General features: G+C 36.7%; 1 protein-coding gene across 3 annotated transcripts in view; it reads right to left on the bottom strand.

Moving 5' to 3' along the window:
• The window catches only part of CDK14 (cyclin dependent kinase 14), a 314,027-nt gene that overhangs the window by 60,333 nt on the left and 232,806 nt on the right, over nt 1–20,888 (bottom strand). For all 3 annotated transcript variants that reach the window (XM_027639274.1, XM_027639276.1, XM_027639275.1), the window contains one exon: nt 3,828–3,967. In XM_027639274.1, coding sequence (XP_027495075.1) covers nt 3,828–3,967 — 140 coding nt within the window. The remainder of the gene's footprint in view (nt 1–3,827; nt 3,968–20,888) is intronic.

Here is a 20,888-nt window from a genome sequence, read left to right as displayed (position 1 = left end):
TTTCCAGGTTGTGTGTGTTCATTTTTGCTGTACACCACTATATAATTAATATTTTTCACTTTCAAATTTCTGCTGAGAGCATTTAGAAAGAAATAAGAATATAAAAAACTGCAGCAAAGTTTTTCAATGATTCGATATCACATATTACATCTTGACAATCTTGGTATCAGTAGAAATGAACTACCTTGTTTGACTTTCATTTTTGAATTGTTAAAGACAACTAGGCTTGATAAAAATATCCCAACAACTCAAAAAGTCTTTATGTAAAGCAGCCCCCTTCTGTGTGAGCTAGAAAAACCTGGACAATTTCAGTGTAACACCAGGCTATTAATTACTAGTAGACATGATGTTAATAATCATGGGGATCAAACTGCAAACGGTTAAGGACTAGCATATTGATGATATGAGAACTCACTTTTACTTAGGATGCCTCAAACTGATGGGGAAAAAATCAATTACTTTTAATCCCTCCTGAAAACAAATCTTCATATAACAATATCCTCAGGAGAGATGCCACTGCATGATTGCATAAGGAAATGTCTAAGAACTAGTCAGGGCTGTAACAGTTTTCTTTGGGTTTGCACTAACAACTGGCATAGCTGTAGATTTTTGAAACTACTCTTTCATCTCTATGTCTTTAAAAGGCATGGTTATTGTTTTATGCACAGATCTTCCCATTGCAGTTTGATACCTCAGCTGCCATTTCACATTCTGTTATCCTCAGTAACATACATTGTGAATGGCGTATATTCTATGCAAAAAAATGAATATGAGCTCTCAATATTAAAGTAGAAGAGTGGGAGGACTGATTTTTTTTTTTAATAGAAAATAACAAGTATTAAGGGCTAATCTATAGATTACTGCTCAGGTCTGAGATGAATGAAAGCTATGTTGCATCATGAATTGCATTGTATTCCCACACAAGATGTCTTCAGCAGAACTGCACTACTCTTACCTTTTTAATGTCCTATTTTTAAACCTGAAAGTAGCTACCTGTTAGACAGAGCTTATCTGGAAATTGAACTTCCAATCCAGTTGAAATGATGCCTTGACTTAAAACTCAATCAAGTAAAAAAATTGAAACTGTGCTTCTCACATAAACTAATTTTGCACACATTTCTAAAATAAACCACATTAAAAATTATAATGTAAAATATTACATAGAATACAAATATATAGCACTAAAGTCAAAACCAGAATAGAAAGTGAAACACTCCATTTTCACTTTTTCAATGCAGGCATAGTCACCATACTTTTATGAAATGTTGTGATTCCAAGGAAACAATTTTCCAATGGAAAATAATTTGACTGATTCCTCCCCTCTGCCTTTCTCCTCACATGTGAGTCTTTCCTTGGTTTTTAGTGCTAAATCCCCAAATTTGCAATTCAGCATTAGGATCAAATTGGACAAAACATATTTCATGATGAACACTATTCACTAGAGAGATTTGCAGAATCGCAGTGGTGTCTGAATTTGAAAGCAGGAAATTTTGTCTGTACACACACCTTTGTTGTGCATAAAGACTCAATAAGTTTATACCTATATTTAATTAACTATCTGTAGTGTTTCCCAATGTAAAATATTAACACAGAAAACTAAAATCACAAAACCTAGTAATTTCACTACACAGTAAACATTTTCCCAACTCTCCAAAGTATATGACTTCTTTGTTTTGTAAATATGTTTACATGTATATCCAAGTCATACTAAATAGAAATGATTGTAGTATTTGATACTGGGATTGTCCTTTCTTGCATCTGGATTTATGCTTCATAATGATTATCTACTAGACACAGAAATAGTCTTTCTGTAACTCCAAATTTTACTGGAGGCATTTAGAAAAACCTTGCTTTAAAATATAATGATTTTTCATCTTTATTCTCCCCCCTTCAAAAGGTTTCACTGCTCCTGATGTTTAACGTTATGCAAAGACGTGTTTCTGCCAATGAATATCGCCTTATGGTTATGCTTCTGCAAATAACCTGCTGTGAGCTGATAAAAGGATTAATGCAGCCAAAATTCTTAATCTGTGAAATTACAAATTAAATTCTCATATTAAAAATACCACCCTGAGGTATTTTTTGTGGTTTTAATTCCCCTCTGGTGTTCTGCATACATTGTGCTTGTTAATGACTAGGACAAGACTGTCTCTGTTGGCAGCCTGCTGCAGAGTGATAATGTGTAGGCATTTACTTCACTGATAGAACTGGATTTAACCACTGACTGATAAACTAAGTGGCAAGTGGGTAATAAGTCCATATTAACAGAAAAGTACTACTGCAGAATTCAGAATTCAAAATTCTGGTTAGACTAAACCACATAGTCAGAAGGATTGAGATGTCACCACTGCAGAGTGATTTTTGTTTTCCATTTAGTGGAAATAGGATAAAAGAACTGGCATTCTTGATGTTTTATTAATCCTGAAGAAATCAACCTCTTTGCATCAGTTTCAGCAAAGGCAGACTTTCAACAGAAGCCTTCATTTACACTGAGTCCATGTTCTGCCTATCAAGTACCATGGTCAGCAAACTGAGTGGTGGGTCAACGTGGCAGAGGGGGAAACTGGGAATCTTTTTGCAGAGTAAGGACACAGTCTATGACAATGATGGACAAAAATAAATGGTGCTATTTTGATTTTAATGTTCATATTTTATGAATGGGAGAGCACTCTTCAGAGCAGAGCTGGGAGTAGGGTACTTGGGCAGCCAGGCCACAGAAATAGCTCAAAATGTGACTACTACAGCTGTTGAGGATGGAAAAGATAAACCTTTGGAAGACGAAAGTTTTCATACTGACATTGATGTAAACAGATTCTATAATGCATTAATATTCAGAAAGGGAGCTCAATTTTTACAAGCAAACTTTTAAATCAGCCACAGTTAACGCACACATGTTCCATTGTTACATCTCTGAACCTTCTGCCTTGACGTACTGGATTTAGATCCTTTGCTAATGGATGTATATTTGAAAGCAGAAAAGAACATTCTGTGTTCCAATGCAACATGCATTTCTTTACCATACTGAGTTAAAGCAAAATGCTGCTATTGCCTCATGAAAACTATTTTTAATAACAGAACCTTCTCTGAATAAAAAATATCATGCATGATAGTATTTTTTCCCCAGAATAAATAGTAGTGTGATTTTAACACTGAAAAATTACATGGATGTGTACAATATAAAAGATTTATAATTATTAAAGAGATAATTGACAGCATACATGATGATAGGAACATTTATGCCAAGTCAACTGGAGTGCGTTTTGTTTAATGAAAGAAAATAAAAAGATGTATGTAAATAGTGAAAGCATTCTTAGTTAAGAATATCACCTCTTTGTGCACAGTCTAATTCATCAAATTAATTCATTGTCTACTTGGTGTTTTTCAGACTTCCGAATGCCAAGTCCTTTCTTAAAGGTTACTGTTATAACATACAGAGATTCTGTGAATCAAACACAGCTGGATTTTTATCCTGCATGCTGCAGCTAGTTAAGAAGTACTGTATGTTATAAAGTGAAAAGCACTAAATATGTAAATTGTATTTTCCTTTTGCTTTATAACAATTCAGAGAATCCTATTGGCTACACACATAATCAAATACAAAGATAGCAGGCTGGAGACTGCAGAGCAGAGATAGCAAAAAGAAAGAATCCATTTTGTCCTGTGTCAAGCTAACTATGTAATTTCAATCTACACAATCGCAGTCACATATTTTGTGTGTGGCTGTGTATGTCCATGAAGATGTCTGTGTGTGAGGGTTAGCATACACAAATGCATCTGTATGAACTAGCATCTTTGTTTTCAAGCCATTTCAAGGTGGTTATACTCACTATCAGTTAACTCCCATAGCCGTGGGGGCAGATCACTGAAATACTCATGGCTCAGAGCTGCCTGTGCTGACAATCTGTTCTTTGGGAAACACTGGAGTAGTTTGGAGGCTAGATCTTCTGCGTGGTTCACATGGCTCAGCCTGAAACACCAACGAGAAGGTTTTACTGAAAAACAGTATCATTATTCTGTTTACTAATTCCATGCAGTCAGCAAGTTGAAACACCAAGTCTTGATGCCCAGGAGGGTGGCTAAGAAAGCTGTTCCTCAGGTTAGGGAGTTAATGAATTATTTATGTATTGACAGCTCAAAATTCATACAAATTTTACAACTACAGAGCATACAATATACCATATCACATATACCCTGCCTAGTATGCAACAGCATCTTGAAAGCAAATGTTTTGATTCTTCCATTTAGGTTTTATTGAGTATACTGACAGACTGAAATGTACAGTGCTGGAAACAAATGCTTATTACTATCTAAATGCATGAAATCCAAGCTTACAATAACAGCAACATTTATACAACTTTGTGAGTATCAAATTTTAAAATCCAATGATGCTTAACTTGCAACATTCGCATCATGTTTCATAAAGACATTTGTCTTTTGAGAAGTACTGACTTCTTACTTGTTCATATATTCATATGGCAGGGGGTTGACTCTTCATTAAGTGTTAAAGCAAAGTAAACACTAAACTGTAAGTGAATTATCTTTCCTAAGCTTCCTAGAGAAGTCTGAGAAAACTTATTGTTTCGTTGGGAGCTATATTCTTGGGAATATTATAAGAAAATATAATCTAAAAGTACAAGAGTTGGAGGGGAGAAAGTAAAATGGCAATCAGTAGTATGTAGCCTGGGTCTACTAACCTACAGCTGCCTCCTACATTTCCAAAGCTACCAAACTTTTTGTAATATGCAGTCAAAAAAAAGATGCTAAATCTTGTCAACACCATGCCGTTATTATTAGTAGGTAACTTCATAAATTCAACCATGCTCAGTAAAGATCTCTTGTTGGTTAAATGCCAAAGTGTATAAAAAGTCTCTATTTTGCAATGCACTGTTTTCCCAACTTCAGTCCAAAATACTACAGTGTTCGAAAAAGATGATGTTGTCCTTGAAAATCAATAATCCTACAGCATGTTTCATGCAAATGTTCATTTTTTTCAGCTCAAGCTGACTTTCCAGAAAACAAATTCAAGAAGATGGATTAAATAGCATTACTCTTTTACCACGCTGACATGGCATAATTTATATGGATCAATGTATGCAGAGGTGAAAACTGCTTCTTCAACAAAGAACGGACAACACTGAAAACACTAAATGAAAAAATAAATTGTTATTACATTGAGACCTTTAAGTTACAAATGTCATAGGGAGACAACTTTTTGTCCATGTCCATACTGTAGTCATTGTGAAAAATAAATTAAAAGTCAAAAGCATCTCTAGTAAATTATGTGCTGGCATATGTATGATATGCTGATGTTTGCAATCATTCAAAAAATATGCCACTGGCTGTCTTTTTAATTTCTAGCAACTGCATGCTAGATAGAAATTTGAATACTGTACCTATCTGATCTCTTCTTGAGAACTAGCAGGACATTTGGTCCAGAAATTGCCCAGGGACGAATTGCCCAGGAGTGCTGACCACTTCGGGACATTGTATCTCATCAGTCATAATCTTATAGAACACCCAGGATTAGGATTCGGAATTGCTATTTCAGGTTAAACAACTGAACACCAGTGTTTCTGATGGGTATAACTTTTTCTGTTTTCATTTTCAGTTCATGACAAAATAGAAACATCTTGAATGAAACAGTCATTGCCTATAAATTAGATTATAAATTAGATTAATTTCAGAGTATTTACTACCAGATTGTTGAAATTGTTCATTAAACTTTTGCGAAAATTACAGATAATTTTATTACAGAACACAGCAAAATACCAAAAGAAAAAGCTATTTGCAACAACGAAAAGGAAAGGCAGGAGTAAATATTCAGGGAGAATTGATATTAATTCTTCTACACATCCAAAATTTCCATGGAATGGTGATTATATTAAGTCTGTGAGGCCTGTCTTGAGTCTTAACCCCCCTTGCACCAATTAATTGTTCAGAGGTTCTGGCAATGCATTTCACCAATGTAATTTTTTTCCCCACAGAGGTAAATGCATCCTTTTTAAGAACAATAGTAAATTTGATCTGTTTCGAATAAGCACTACTGTTAATTCAGAAAAACGAGGTCACTTAAGTAAGTAGTGAAACATTATTCTCCAGTATAAGAATTACACCATTCATTAGTTGACCCATAGGTATAGTGAAGATGCTAATTAAGTAAGGCAAAGCAAGAGAAAATAACATTCAAAGATTAACTAATTCTGAATCGCAAGTGAAATTATGGATGACACCGTAGTTCCTCGAACAGAACAATGCTGACATTTTGACTGTATTAATGATCACCAGAGTACCTGGCATACTGTTAAGATTTTTTTTTTTTGAAAGAAAATCAGATTAACTTATATAAATTGAAAATATTCTTAGTAGGAACAGTTTAGAAATCCAAAGTCACCTTCCCAGTTTAGACACTAAAAAGATACCTGTTTACTGAAATCAATCAAGAAACCAAAGATAAGCATCAAATAATCAGCAGATTATCCATTAATACAATATAAACTCAACAAAAATATCTAGGGCTGCAACATAATCACATCAACTAATTAAAAAATTATGAATAAATCAGTCATAATTAGAGCTGGTTTTATAATTATTACATAGAAAAAAAGACTATATTCATTACACAGTCTGCAAAAATAGTTCAATCTCTGTTAATTATTAGACCTACCTGCACTAATCATACTCTAGGTAGCGCTAGGGGTGTGGGTGTGGTGTTGTTTGTTAGTTCTTTGAAAATTCCAGTTGCTACATTATTAGTATTATGGTTCCAAGCATGTATGAATTTTAAAGGGTCCATAATGATCTAGTGTCACCTCCTGTGTAATACAGGCCAAAGATCATCCAAGTAACTCATGGATCAAATCATCACTTTCACCTAGACTAAGCTGTATCTTTACAGTTCTACATCAAAGTTCTAATTTTGTTTATGGAGCTTGGCACAGCAATGAAAAAAATCTTCTCCCAAACTCATGTGTTCTGTGAAGGTCACTTCTGGAAATAAGTGGACACTGCAAAAAGCATATGCATGTGGGCTCCTAAGGTTGTCAGTATTAAAACTGATGCCTTAGTGGAATGCATGACTAATTTTGCTTTGTTTAAAGACAAGCTATTCTTTTACTTATGAAAAATGCACTGTATGATCATGTATTTAAATTACATATGCTACACTGGAATTGTTCGGAAAACCCCATTTAGTGCATAACCTCAGTGCTCTGGAACGTTGGAACGTTTGCTTTTGTTTCTTTCATTAAATTTTTTTAACCAATATTCTCTTTAAAATATTCTCCTTAAAACATTAATAATTTGCCTGATTTAAGCTTGAAACATGATTCCTTAATAGAGCCAAAGGCTAAATTTTCTGATGGGGTTTAGTAGTTAAATACCTAATACAGAAAAGTTAACAAAAAGAACTAGAGAAAAAAAAATATTTGATTTTTAAATACACCTCCTTCAGTACAAGACAGGATGGAATTTCATACAATATGGCTTTGTGTCTAAAACATAATAGCATGTTTTGTCTCACAGCAGTTGGGCCATATAGGAACTTGGCATGCATGATATGGCAAGTCTCAATATTCACGCTTCACTTACTGTCACACTAATCACTGAGGAACAGTTACTAGCCATGACAGCATACATACTTTCAGAAAATGTGGTTTACAGCAGAATACAGAGAAACCTTTGGCAATGAGCATTAAATAATATACAGATATTGTTTTGAGAAATATTTTCGGGAATATTTTTACATACCTACTCTGATGACATTTGTGAAACACACTGATTTTCAATTTAATCCCAAATGCTACATACCACCTTAGCTCAAGAAAAACAAACACCATATAAACCTGTTTCACTTGAAACATATATGAATCTGACTAGACTTGAGCAGTTGTAAATCTCAGTGGATTACAACAATTTGATTTAATTTCAGAAAACAGGCTTAAATGTCTTTCTACTGCAGAGGAAGGTCAGTATTTGGTCAAGCAGAACATGACTAAGATCACTGAAGTTTGCTTTAAGCTCTTGAGAAAAAAAAGTTTGGGGCATGTGCAGTGAACTTCTGAACTTGGGGTGATTTGCTTTTAAATGCAATGAAGAAAGCAGCTCAAATTCACATTAATAATTAAGACAAACGGGCGTTGAAACAAATGGAGATAATATGTTGTCTATATGGTCTTAACAGCATGAGGTAAATACTTCCCAAAGTAAAAATCGTTTACTGTGCATATTTTCTATGTGAAGATATGATGCTCACAATGTATCATTAATTAATTTCTCAACTGGCACTAACAGCGTGGCCTAGAGGAGTGAGGCACCTAATTCCCTTTAGAAATCTCAGCTCTGCTTCTTTATTCTAAGCAATTCTTTGCAACCTGAAATGCTGAAAGACAAAACCACAGTTAACTTGAACAATTACACCATTTAGTAGAGTTTAAAGTTTAATGGTATGAAGAGAACAAACAAACTGGTGTAAATCGGGCAGGCCATACAGTAGCCATACACAGCTCGTTTCACAGAGGACACTGTGGTCCCCTCAAAAATAGGGTTCCTGTACAGTTCCTTTGGTACCTCACTACCAACACACTGCCACAATGGTTGTACTCCCCATTTTCACCCAAATCTGCTTGAGGACAGCAATCTTTCCTCCTTGTCCTTAGCTTTAGCCTCTCCTGGGTTCTGACACTGTCATGGCTAGGCTTCGCGAACGAAGATTTGGGAAGGCACTATCCACATTTTCTACAGGCACGCTGGTGGCTTATGAGGCCAATACGTGACAGACATATCCAATTGCAAAAGGCACAGCAGAAAGACTCCTTAGATGGTGTATTCTGCAAGGCACGGTTCTTTCTGTGTTGCCTTTTTTCCTCGAGAGTGATCCTGCGTGTGTTCTCGAAGGAGACAGCTGCATTAGAGATGGCGTGTCTCCAGGCCTCCTGATTTGAGGCCAGAGTAGACCAGTTATGGTGATCAATATGGCCAAGGCTGAGATGTTGTTTCAGGGAGTCCTTGTATCTTTTCTTCGGGGCTCCTCTCATGCGGCAGCCAGTGGCAAGTTCACCATAGAGCAAGATCTTAGGGAGGCGGTGGTCCTTCATCCTTGAGACGTGCCCTGCCCAACGCAGCTGTGTTCTCAGTAACATGGCCTCAATACTTGTGACAGCAGCTTGTTCTAGTACAGATGTATTGGTCACATAATCTGACCAGCGGATGTTAAGGATTGTACGGAGGCAGCGTTGATGGAAGCGTTCTAGGAGACGCAGGTGGTGGCGGTAGATGACCCATGATTCAGAACCGTATAAAAGAGCAGACAACACTATGGCTTTGTAAACACTGATCTTGGTGTTTTTCTTCAAGTGTTTATTACGCCATACTCTTTTGTGGAGTTTTCCAAAAGCACCATATGCCTTAGCTAACCTGTTGTCTATCTCTCCATCAATCTTACCATCTGAGGAGATGAGGCTACCAAGGTAATTAAACTGCTGAACTGATTTGAGCTCTGATTGGCCAATGGTGATGTGGGGATGATGGGGGACTTCCTGAGGTGCAGGTTGATGGAGGACCTCTGTCTTCTTTAAGCTGACTTCCAGCCCAAAGAGCTCAGCAGCCTCTGCAAAGTAGGATGTTAAACGTTGCAGGGCTGCTTCTGTGTGGGCAACAAGGGCGGCTTCTGACACTGTACAGCACCATATATTGTAGTTAATGCTTTCTTTGCAAATTCACTGCCTTCTGACCAGCAGATACAGACATACCCTCATGTGCCTTGATAGTTCGTATCTCTGAATATGCACGTCATCCTATTAGCAGTAGCTATGTGGCACACAGAGCAGGGCCTACCTTAAGTAGCATTTCATTTTTACAAAATACAACAGCCTTTTCTGTTGTTACAGCCATGCCGAGAACACCTACCGTCTTCAAAGACCTGACGTGCCAGCTCCAGCATGCAGGAGCTGCTTCCCTAACGCGCCTGATGTGCCTCCATGGAGCTTTTGTAGAGCTTATTTAGCCATTATGAAACCACCATAACAAGTGAACACAAGTTTTGACGCGATGCTTTTAGCTTTTGACACAGACAAAGGCATAAAACGGTACCTCAAGACGAGGTAAAGATGTTACCATTTTTTCAGTGTTTTACACAGAGGGTATCGAGGACTAAAACTGATGAACAAAGAGAGACAAAGCTGTTTGAAGGCTCACTGAAGCAGTGTTTTACTCACTGCTGATCAATCACAAAACACAGAATTTGCTCTACAGCATAGTGTAGAGGTACCTCAAGTCAAACTATACAGTAAATAATACAATCAAACAGAGCCACAGGAATGACATGTCAGTGTTGAGATAGTTGAGACAGTTGAGATAGATAGATGCAGACACCTGCATCTCAAATTGAGATACTGGCAACAGTTTAGATTCAGAAACACTGAACTCTCTACGCACGCAGAGTAGGAAAATCCAGTCTCCAGGCTCCCTAGGCCATCAATTTGATTGCACTCTGGTAGCTCAGTACCTCACTAGAAGCAAGACTGCCATATTAGTGCAACATCTTGCTCAGGCTTCTTGGATGAGCTAGACTGGGGCAAAGTCTGCACTAATGTGGCTATGCTGCTACCTTGCTCTGTGCTCCTGTACAACACTGCACTCCACAGTCTTCAGACCATCATCATTTCCATGGGGCTGTATGAAACGGTCTCTTTGGAAATTTAAAAATTAATTTGATTCCTTTTAATTATATTACCATATCACAGCAGTCTAATCCACCGAAGTACTGAAAAGGGGATCAAAATATTTATTATTACAATAAAAGCCATGACAACCAATGATAAATATGCACTGGTATGGCACAGAGATAAAAAGAAAAGTATCAGTATTTGATTCCTTGGTATTGCTGTTAATGTCGATGTAGCAGAGGTCAGAGTCCCATTTGGAAGGCTGTGGAGGTAAGTTCATTCAGAGCATTCCACGAAGGTAATAATAACCCTGGCCTGTCTGAACTAATTCTCACTTGAGAGTTGCACAGATGCCATTAGCTGGAAAGCAGCCAAGATGAATAGCGTTTAATGAAAAAAAGTGAATCTAACAAATAAAGGTTCTAACAATATAGGCAAGTAGGTTTTCTTTCTATTTTAATTAATATATATTTACCTTTAGCTATATATTTTTATACACTTGGTAAATTTTTAAAAAGAATCTATCAACCCAGTATGTAAATCATAATTATAGTTGCAACTCCTGAACTCAGAACAGAGAATCAAGATGCTTACACTGCTCATGAGTCACATTAGGCTTCAGAGGCTCAGTCTGGTCACACCTAAGCTAGACAATGAAGTGATCCAGCCTCTCAAGGCAATTCACATTTGACAATGGCCATTAAGCTCAATTACAACTTGATCATACAATCATTTGTATGTGTCATCACTGAATGCAACTCAAGACAAAAACTTAGATATATTTCTCCCTGAATATCTTTCTGCACTAGATTTGATGTGTTTTTGTGTCTGTTTCAGATATATTAAGGTATTTCTTCCACACAATACTGCTCGTAAAATCCAGCTTGAAAGGTTTGCTTCGTAGAGGAAGCAGAACATTAACACCATTACAGAATACACTACCTTAAAATTGAATTTGGTAGATTTGATGTTTAAATGCTAAGCTTAAAGAGAATCAGGCAATATACAACAGACTTGACAGTATCCTGAGTTTTGTTCGTCTGTAGCCTGACATGCACCCGGGCTAGCCCTTGCTCTGATGCCTCAGAATAAATATGCTGAGCTGTGAAACCTTCCAAACAAACCCAGCACCAACTATTGAGAACTTATGGCAGGAAGATAGTTAATACTGTTCATAGACAATATTGCAGATATTTCCCCTCCTAGTTCTATACTATTCTGATACAGAGTAAGGCTTACATTTGATGTAAGGCATCTTTCTGCCAGGATAATATATGCTGGAGCATCGAATGAAGAAAGAAATATAGAGTCTACATGGTAGACATTAAAGTGAAGAAAAGTTTATTTAAACAGAAAATATACAGTATATGCCAGTGATAACATACTCTAAGCTATTGAGAATGTGGTTTTCTGTTTTAGGATCATGTAACTTCCTTAATTTCTGGGAATTATGGGATTGCGATATTCCAGGCAACATGACTGCTGGGTACAGTGTTTTGCAACTGTTTAAAACCACAACTAACTCATTAAACTAAAAGAAGGCTACCTTAAGTAATTCACAGTATTTTACTCAGTTTTCAGCAGTTTCTCTTAGATAGAGGTATTTTCCAGAATAAGTATTTCTGAAGAAATTTTAATTAGAACATGCCTTACTATTTTGTCCTAGAAAGAATTTATCAATTACTTCTTTTTGATTTTACATGCCACCACCAATCCTAATTCTTTCAGCATCCCAATTAGCCCAGTATTAAAGATACTAATTATGGAAGACATAGCACATTACTTACACCACAAAAGACCACTACTGAATATGCCAGATTTATAATTTACTGGAACACCTTTGTTTGTTGTAAGTGCAATTAATGAAGAACAACACCGCAGTGGTGACATCTAATCAGAAGCTTTTGATTATTTGGAAATTCTTTAAAGGGCATGAATCTTCTGATCAAGGTGAATGTTTTTTAAAGGCTGCCAATCTCAGCAAGTGGAACAGAACATCCTTGGAAAATAAACAGAGCTAGAAATAATTACTAACAATCATTTTATGAACTATTATTTCAGCAGAAAATGGAGAAAATATAACTTTAATCCTGAACAAAAACTCTTCAAGGTTTACGTTCTCTATAAACGTTTCACTGAGAACTGAAAATATAAGTTAGTAATGCAATAAATGCCCTAACAAATATATCAGATTTTTCACTTAATGCTTTTTACAGGCTTAAACCAAACTGAGTGAAAGAAAATCACCTTTTACAGTTTGACTCTTAAAGGAAGAATGCCTTTCTGTTATGCTTTTTAAAATAAGGCATGGTGAATTTATATCAACTTCACTGAATCTTGGGGCATGATAAAAGGAAGAAAATACAGCAGTGCAGTTAACATTCCATAGCATTATTTCTTCACATATTTATTTCCTCACTGGCTGGACATACGCCAAAAAAAATGGAGGGAATAACCCCCTCAACCCCCAACATAGAAATAGCTGAAATAAACCTTTGGCACACAATGCAGTCAAAGCTCTGTGCTTTTCCTCCTCCGCCCACCCTCCACAGCCTGGATTCTTCTCTTCAAGTAAATTCATCCAAAAAATATTCCAAAGGAAAGAAAAACCAAACTGAATTTCAAATTTGTCAAATAGGTGCACCCATTAGAGTAGTAAATTAAGTTTTTCTTTACTTCCTTTACCCAGCTGTCTTTCTGGACCTATTGCCTTTAGAAAACAAACAAACAAACAAAAAAAAAATCCCCAGAACTAAGTGCTAGTAAGTAAACATTAGTCCTACTTTATACAGCTCTACCATCTTGTCTGATACTTTATCATCTTGGCTTTGAGAAGTCTTCATTTCATTCCAATGTAAATAAGAACTGGTCTGTTTGCTCAAGAACTCTTCAACAAGGGTTTGCTGCAAGGTTGCAGCATGCAGGCAGTGCCCCAAGAAGGGTGACATTGCTTTAGTCACTGAAGCCAAAGATCATTTATCACAGTTAACCTACAAATCTGTCTTGCTGGGGCCTCAGATCCATCAACCATTTGGAAGCAGCTACTCGTCCTGTCCTCCCACAGCTCCCTAAAACATCAGATGGTGTGATCTTTTCTATTACTGTATACCTCCCTGCTAACAAAATATATTTTTATGGATATGAAACCAACAGGAGTACTTTGTATTTATTTATACAGCTCATTAAAAGTGGATAGAGATTTGGAGGCAGAGAGAATGCCCCAAGCCTAGAAAGCTCAGGAAGACAGACCCCAGGCATATGCATGTATTTAACTTAGTGTAGATGAGTTGCCTGGCTGAACCCAATGAGACTAAGCAATTATGTAAAAGCAGGCATCCTGAACTTTTTGCAACTATATTCCTAAGCTAAGACATGACAGAGAAATGATGCAGAACTAGTAAACATTGAGAGGAGGAGACTGGGGTGGTTATAATGAGAGCATATGGGCAATATATTCAAGCCATGCAGTCAAAAATACCTTATTATGTATTATTATGCCTCTGCATTTAGCAGACATCATATAGAACTAGCTGCAGCTCCCTGACCCTCAGGTACTTGGTTCAGATGACATCAGAAGAGAACACAGGATGGGACACTACATTCACATTGGCACTGTGGTGCAGAAAGTGCTATTCCTTCTCCAGATCCCCTCTCCTGATTTAGCACACCACTCCTTCTTTACATTAATGGAGACAGATACTTTCTAAAGTGAACATTAGGTTCTCTTCAAGTAGAGAGAAACTGTCAGACTGAAGATCCAGTGCCTGATACCAACAGCAGGTAATACTTTTTGAGAGACAAATACGCTTGTGTTAATTTGTTAAAGGAAGTATGAATTCAACTTTGAATTTGAAGACAGAAAAAAACCCCTAGGTTTCTTAGGCAGCCCACCATAGAAGGAGAAAACAGCGATCTCTCTAGCATGCAATTTGGAGAAAACAGAACATGATTTTGCACTGTTTTTTTTTAAAAAGTGAAACATTACACATCTAGACATACCTATATTGAAGTTGCTTGAATATAATGCAAGAATTATGCCATTTTACTTATAAACAGCTTGGAGGTCAAGCACCAAGCCACAAATTCCATATATTTTATCTACCAATTACTGAAATACGTGGACTTTTAAGTGCCTGTACTCACATACGCATGAGGATGCAGTGCTGACATTCAGAAATTCGCTTGCAGTAGAGAAGAACTCAACCCTGAACCATTTTTGCAAATCCTATCCTGTCAAAGTATCATGAAAGAGAGACAGCTACACAGGGAGTTACTGCTACTTAGGCATAAATCAGCATAGGTGATTTAAGAACTAAAATCAAAATTGTTATCTATAATAGTGACCGCTAAAGGTCAGATTTCCCAATGAGCCAGCTATCACTAAAAATTGACTGTCAGCAGAGCTCAGACCACATCTAATGATCAAAACCAAGCATCTGGATTTTCAAAAGATTTTGCACACATGGAATTGTGAAATCCATGGAGCTCTGTGACAGGTCTAGTCATGTGTGCTGTCACTGAATCTGACGGGACAGTAAATAAACATCTAGGTCTTGGTTTAGGGTCCCAAATGGACATTAAGCTTCTGCGAAAGCAGATATTTGAGACTGACAAGTCCTAGAAGCTTCCAAAATGAGAACAAGAAGCCTGGAGAAAAAGACCACAAACAACTGATAAATGCAGTATCTGGGCACAAGCCCCTCTGATTCCCAGAAAGGAAGGCAGCAGTTACGAGTCTGCCTGAGTTATCTAGGGGACAGGAGAATGCTTAAATATAAGAAGGGGATCACTGACATAAAAATAGGGAATAGGAGCAAATACATGGATTTGTGAAGGAAGAGAGGAAGAGGCAAAATTATGGAGATTTTGAAAAGGATAAGAAGGAGCTCAAAATGAATGAGTGAAATGGCCAGTGTTTGGATGAGAGCTAAACAATACACAAAAATAAACTGAATTTACTGGCTGCTTTTTGTATGATCTGAAGAAGGGTGTTGATCAGGAGTGAATACGAGAATTATATTACAATAATCAAGATCAGAGTGGCAGAGTTGGTTGGGGAAGACAAAAAAGTATCTTGGAAAAGCTGGAAATAAAACAATATTGTAAAATGTATATAGCATCCTGGATGCACGGGATAGGAAAAGAAAGATAAAAAGCCTCCCTAAGGCTTCAGGCCTAAGTGACAAAGAAGACTAGCATTACAATGAGAGTAGGAAACTTGACTGGGAATATGCTCAAGTGTGCACAGAGAATAGTAAGAATCTCTCTCTTAAAGCCTATATTGCCAAATTAAGCAGGGCTAGGGAGATTGCTCAACCATTGAATGTCCACACTGACCCTGGATTATTTTTGCCTACACCAGCTAGCATGCTCCAAACCCACTCCTAGACACAGTTTAGGGAATAACACATGCCAGGCACCATTCCCGAAAGGCGGCAGGTACTAGGCTCCTAAAAGGAAGGCATGAAATATGTTATGCTAGAAAACACAATTCCTACGGTCTGCAACATGGGTCTTATGTAATTCTGGAAATTTTGATTTAAAAATCTAATGCTGAACAACCCTGAAATAATAACTGCAGCTGCAGCTGCATGGGGACCACATAAAGCCCACAGGAGATGCACACCCAGGTGTTACTTAGCATAGCTGTAGCCAAGGTCTGCCACATGGCCTCAGGGCCAGAAGATAGTCCCTGGCTCTGCTTTAGTTAGCAGTATAGATGTAGGTTGTAGCTGATAGAAAAATGATATTCACGAAACACTATCTGTCAACATCTCAGGAAAATTTATGCCCTCATGGTTGGCGAAACAAGTTTGACTCAAGGGCACTCTAAGGATCAAATAGGAAAGAAATAAAAGGAATATAACAGTATGCTGCAGAAGTCATAATTCTGAAGGAAGGTCAGTAATAATCGGGAGCATGATTTTTTGATGTCAGGGTGGTGAAATCAAGTTTGAAGCACAATAACAATATACAGTAGTAAACAGAGCTTTAAGACTGCTATAAAAATCTAACCAAAGAAGGCAATGTAAAAATGATGGTGAACATGCAATGACGTCAGAGAGAAAACCATAAATTTCATATATTTTTGCAAGATTTCCTTACATTTAGTAAGTTTGGATCCAAATAATATCAATATTTTAAAAATATTCTGGATTCTTAAACAATAGGAACAAAAAAAGCAAACAATAATTTTATGAGAATGTGACAGAAGGAAAAATTTAGTTTTTTCAATTTAAATTCTTTGCACTAAGATTTTAAGCTTATAAATCCAATATGAAAAATTAGGTCTTTTATTCATTTGTATTTTCAGCCTTCTTTTGCAGTAGTGATCACAAAACAAACACAGCTGGCATCTTTATCATTTTATTCACTGAAGGATTTAGCTGGACAAACATCACAAAGACGGTGGCTGTTTTCATTGAATTTATGATCAAATATGCACCAGCATAAGATCAACTCTGTTACATCAATTATTATGAGATGTGAATAATTTAACAGAAAGTTGTCTATTTGTAAATCAGATCTTACAGATAGAAATTCAGCTGAGGTAGCAGCCAGTTGATACACACTGTATTATACATTACAGAATTTAAAAGGATTTTTTATCACATTCACTGCTGAACATTGTCATTTACATTTTGCTATCTTGTGAGCTGTTAATTCAGGCAAACAAGATTTCAAAATTTTATTTTAAATTTTAATTAAATTTATTTTTATCAGAGAAGAATTTAGTGATGTCTTTCAAAATTACAGAACATATTTCCTACAAAGACTTAATTAAAAAAAATAGACAAACCACCATCACCACACTATTTTTTCAAGGTTTTTCCCATAGATTTTCACCAGAGGCTGTTGTTCAGCCTAATATCAGGAGAGTTATAATAATTTTAACACAGAATGTGTGCCTTAGGATAAGGGATTGACTCAATGCCTGAAAGAAAAAGGTCAGTTCCCTTTGGAACCACTTGCCTCTTTGCCCTCCAGCAATAACAGGTGCACCAGCCCTGTACTGAGGCTTGTTATTCACAATGTGTTGCTGAAGATACATAATCTAACCTCTCTGTTTAAATGCATCAGCAAGGATTATAGTCTCCTATCTTCCTATTTTGATGCAGGTCAAGCAGGCAATGAACGTACATACACGGTGACCTGCTTGCAGCCAGCATCTTTCACAAATTCTCTAACAGTAGCTTAAAATTTTCTAAGCTAGGTCATTTAAAGAAATCACAAAATTCAATTATAAAACTGTTTGGCTAGCAAATAATTTCAAATTCTGAAAGAAATCACTGTTTTCATTAAACTCCTACAATGTTATGTGTTTCTGCATCACTAATTGAAAAAAAAAACCCTCATGAAAAAGCAAAAATTCTTGTTTCTCTGTCCTATGTGGCAGGCAAGAAGTCAGAAATCTGGAGGCAGATACAAGAAGCAACACAAGCAAAAATTCAGGAAAGGAAGTGATTTTCTTGAACGAATTTTGAGAGACGGTCACAGGAGTTGCTCATAAACAGCAATACTTGAATACCTGTGATCTTACCACAGAAAAAGTGATGGTCACAATTACGTTGAAACCCCCACATGAAATCATCATAAAAGACAGTAAAATAAGTATTTACCTAAGATAATTTTGATGTTTGTATCACTACAGAAATCTTAACTGCTGTCTGTAAGTCTCCAGCTGGCAACTGAGCCAAACGACATGGGTTTTGAGATTGGTTTAAACTACCTGCAGTGGTGACAAAACTCAGTAGCATTATTCATATTATTATACTTATTGCCTGCCCGCACCATTTCTCAAAATTATCTACATTTCTGAAATCCTAAAATGATAATCAAAGAAACTATTCAGTTAAAGAAAAATTATCTGTAATACAAGACAAACAGCAGAGGATAATATCAAACCATGGAAGACAACAGCAGTTGCTTAGCAGTAAGCACTTTTGAATGCCAACCCAGTTCTCGAGGTGCCTATCATTTTGACTCTCCGTTTAGAAAACTCTTGCCTTTAATGGCTACATACAGATAATGAAAGACCCAGCAGTAAGGTCTACTTCACTTATATTACTGCCTTCACAGTATGTCTTCAATTCCTAAAACAAATATTTTTAAAACACGTCTCAGAGATTCAATTTTGTGAGCAATGTCATTATCTGGAAAACAGAGATCTCAGCAGAAAAGCCAACATTACAGAATTCCAGCAAAAGGGTAGAATTTGGAATGTGACTATATAACGATGCCTGGTGCCTCCAATCAGAAAGTATTAGACTTCAAACCAAGACATGAACACAGACACTATCGCAACATATGAGTAACCAAAAACATAATTCTGAGAAATTAATAAAACATTGGCATGCAGAAATGCATAAGGAGAAAGAAAAACTGGAAACATCTGAAGAGTTGATCAGAAAGTACTCAAAAACATTAATGAAGAACATACATTGAAATAAAATCATACCTGGAAAAACCAAATAAACATGTCTATCTGATATCTGCCTCAATATCTTAAGGAATTCTTAAGGAACTAGTGAGTATAGCAAACAAATGTAAGGCACCTTTCAATAGTCTTTCCAGGAAATCTACACAAGAATACTTAGTTCTCTTTCCTCATTCCTCTTTGTATGTTTATTACTGTAGCTAAGTTTCTGTAACATTATCTAGTTTTGCTCTGCATTCTACAGTATTGTACTAGACTTAAAAAAATATAAATGTATGCACATAATTCCTTTCTGGTTTTCAAATAATAGAATCTTGGCAAATATTTGTTGGGCATTGACACAGAATATAGAAGCAAAATACAGGAGAAACAAAACAGACAGCATGGAAGTAAAATTAGATTTCAGAAAAGAATAAGACAACAATGGCAATCAAAAGAAGAGATGACTCATGAATAAGACATCAGATAAATTATTTTTTAAAATGGGCATAATCATTGGTGGAACAAAACAAGAAGAGACTACGTTTGATGCCATTTCTATTAAAAAATCTTGCTCTGTGGACAAACTCTGAAGATCTGGGATGTGATACACCATCTCATAGACTGAAAACTGGCTGACAGACCATAAGTAAAGGGTAATGATGAGTGGCAATGTACTGAGTTGGAAGAGAAGTGTCCAGCTGTGTCCCAGAGGGATTAGTGTTAGTCACAGTTTTATTTAACATCTTTATTAATGACCTAGACTAAGGGATACACTGCATACTGATTCAACTTTTGGATGACACTAAATGCTGAAAACAGCATAAAAGAAAAAGAATTTGGTAAAAAGAAGTTAATAGAAGTGAGATATATGGGCAGAAAATTTACAAACAAGATAGAGCATAGAAAGCTACAAACAATTACTTCCAGGGAAAAACCACCCTGAATATGGATAGGTCCAGAGATAATAATGCCAACAAAATCTAGTCCAATGCCAGATACTGAATTAAATGTTGCAGAAGACAACAAAGACCATCCATGTACATTTGAGCTGTATTTTCCTGGCTGTCATGGATGGGAAAGATACAGGACAGTAACAATGTAATTTTACTAACGAAGCAGCATAGAGTTATTGGTACTCTAAAAAAAAAAAAAAAAAAAAGATGTGTTTAGGAGGTTTACTAGTATTTTTAACTGGGCCAAGAGGATGTAACACAATACTTAAAGCTTAGCAACACAAAAGAGGAGGAATTTAGAATAAAGTAAAAATAAATTAAATGTCAGGATAAATATTCTATCAATGAGTTCTGTTAGGAATAATCTTCTCCCTAAAAGGTGTAACATTTTAGCATTTTACTGTTGCTCCAATTTGAAAGGAAGATTCGAATACAAATCAGAAAGGATTTTTCAGCTTGGCGAGGGGATAGAGAAACTCTAGAGATCTTTCTCGGTCTTTGGCTTAAATCAGTATCCTGTAATTCCTCACCACAGAGCTGACGGAGCCCGCAGCGCGCGTGGGCTCGGCCCCGCAGACGAGCCCTTCGTGGTGCCACGCACACAGAAAACAGAGCTAAGCGGGCAGAAAAAAGGGCACTTCAGTGCAAACAGGCGGCTTCCACCACCCTGAAATTAATTTAATAAACCCCAACGAGCAGTGAAATAAACAAAAAAAAGCGGTGTTTGGAAACACTCGCGCCCAGCCCGCCCGGCGCTGCCCCCTGGCGCGGGCAGCGGGTTTGCCGCGCACACGGACAGAAGAGACCGGAACGGCTGCTCGTGTTTGCCGCAGGGTAACACAGGTGTTGTCGTGA

The sequence above is a fragment of the Corapipo altera genome, unplaced genomic scaffold, assembly GCF_003945725.1.
Source record: "Corapipo altera isolate COAL_440 unplaced genomic scaffold, ASM394572v1 44, whole genome shotgun sequence".
Classification (NCBI taxonomy): domain Eukaryota; kingdom Metazoa; phylum Chordata; class Aves; order Passeriformes; family Pipridae; genus Corapipo; species Corapipo altera.
This window is presented reverse-complemented; position numbering and strand designations above follow the sequence as displayed.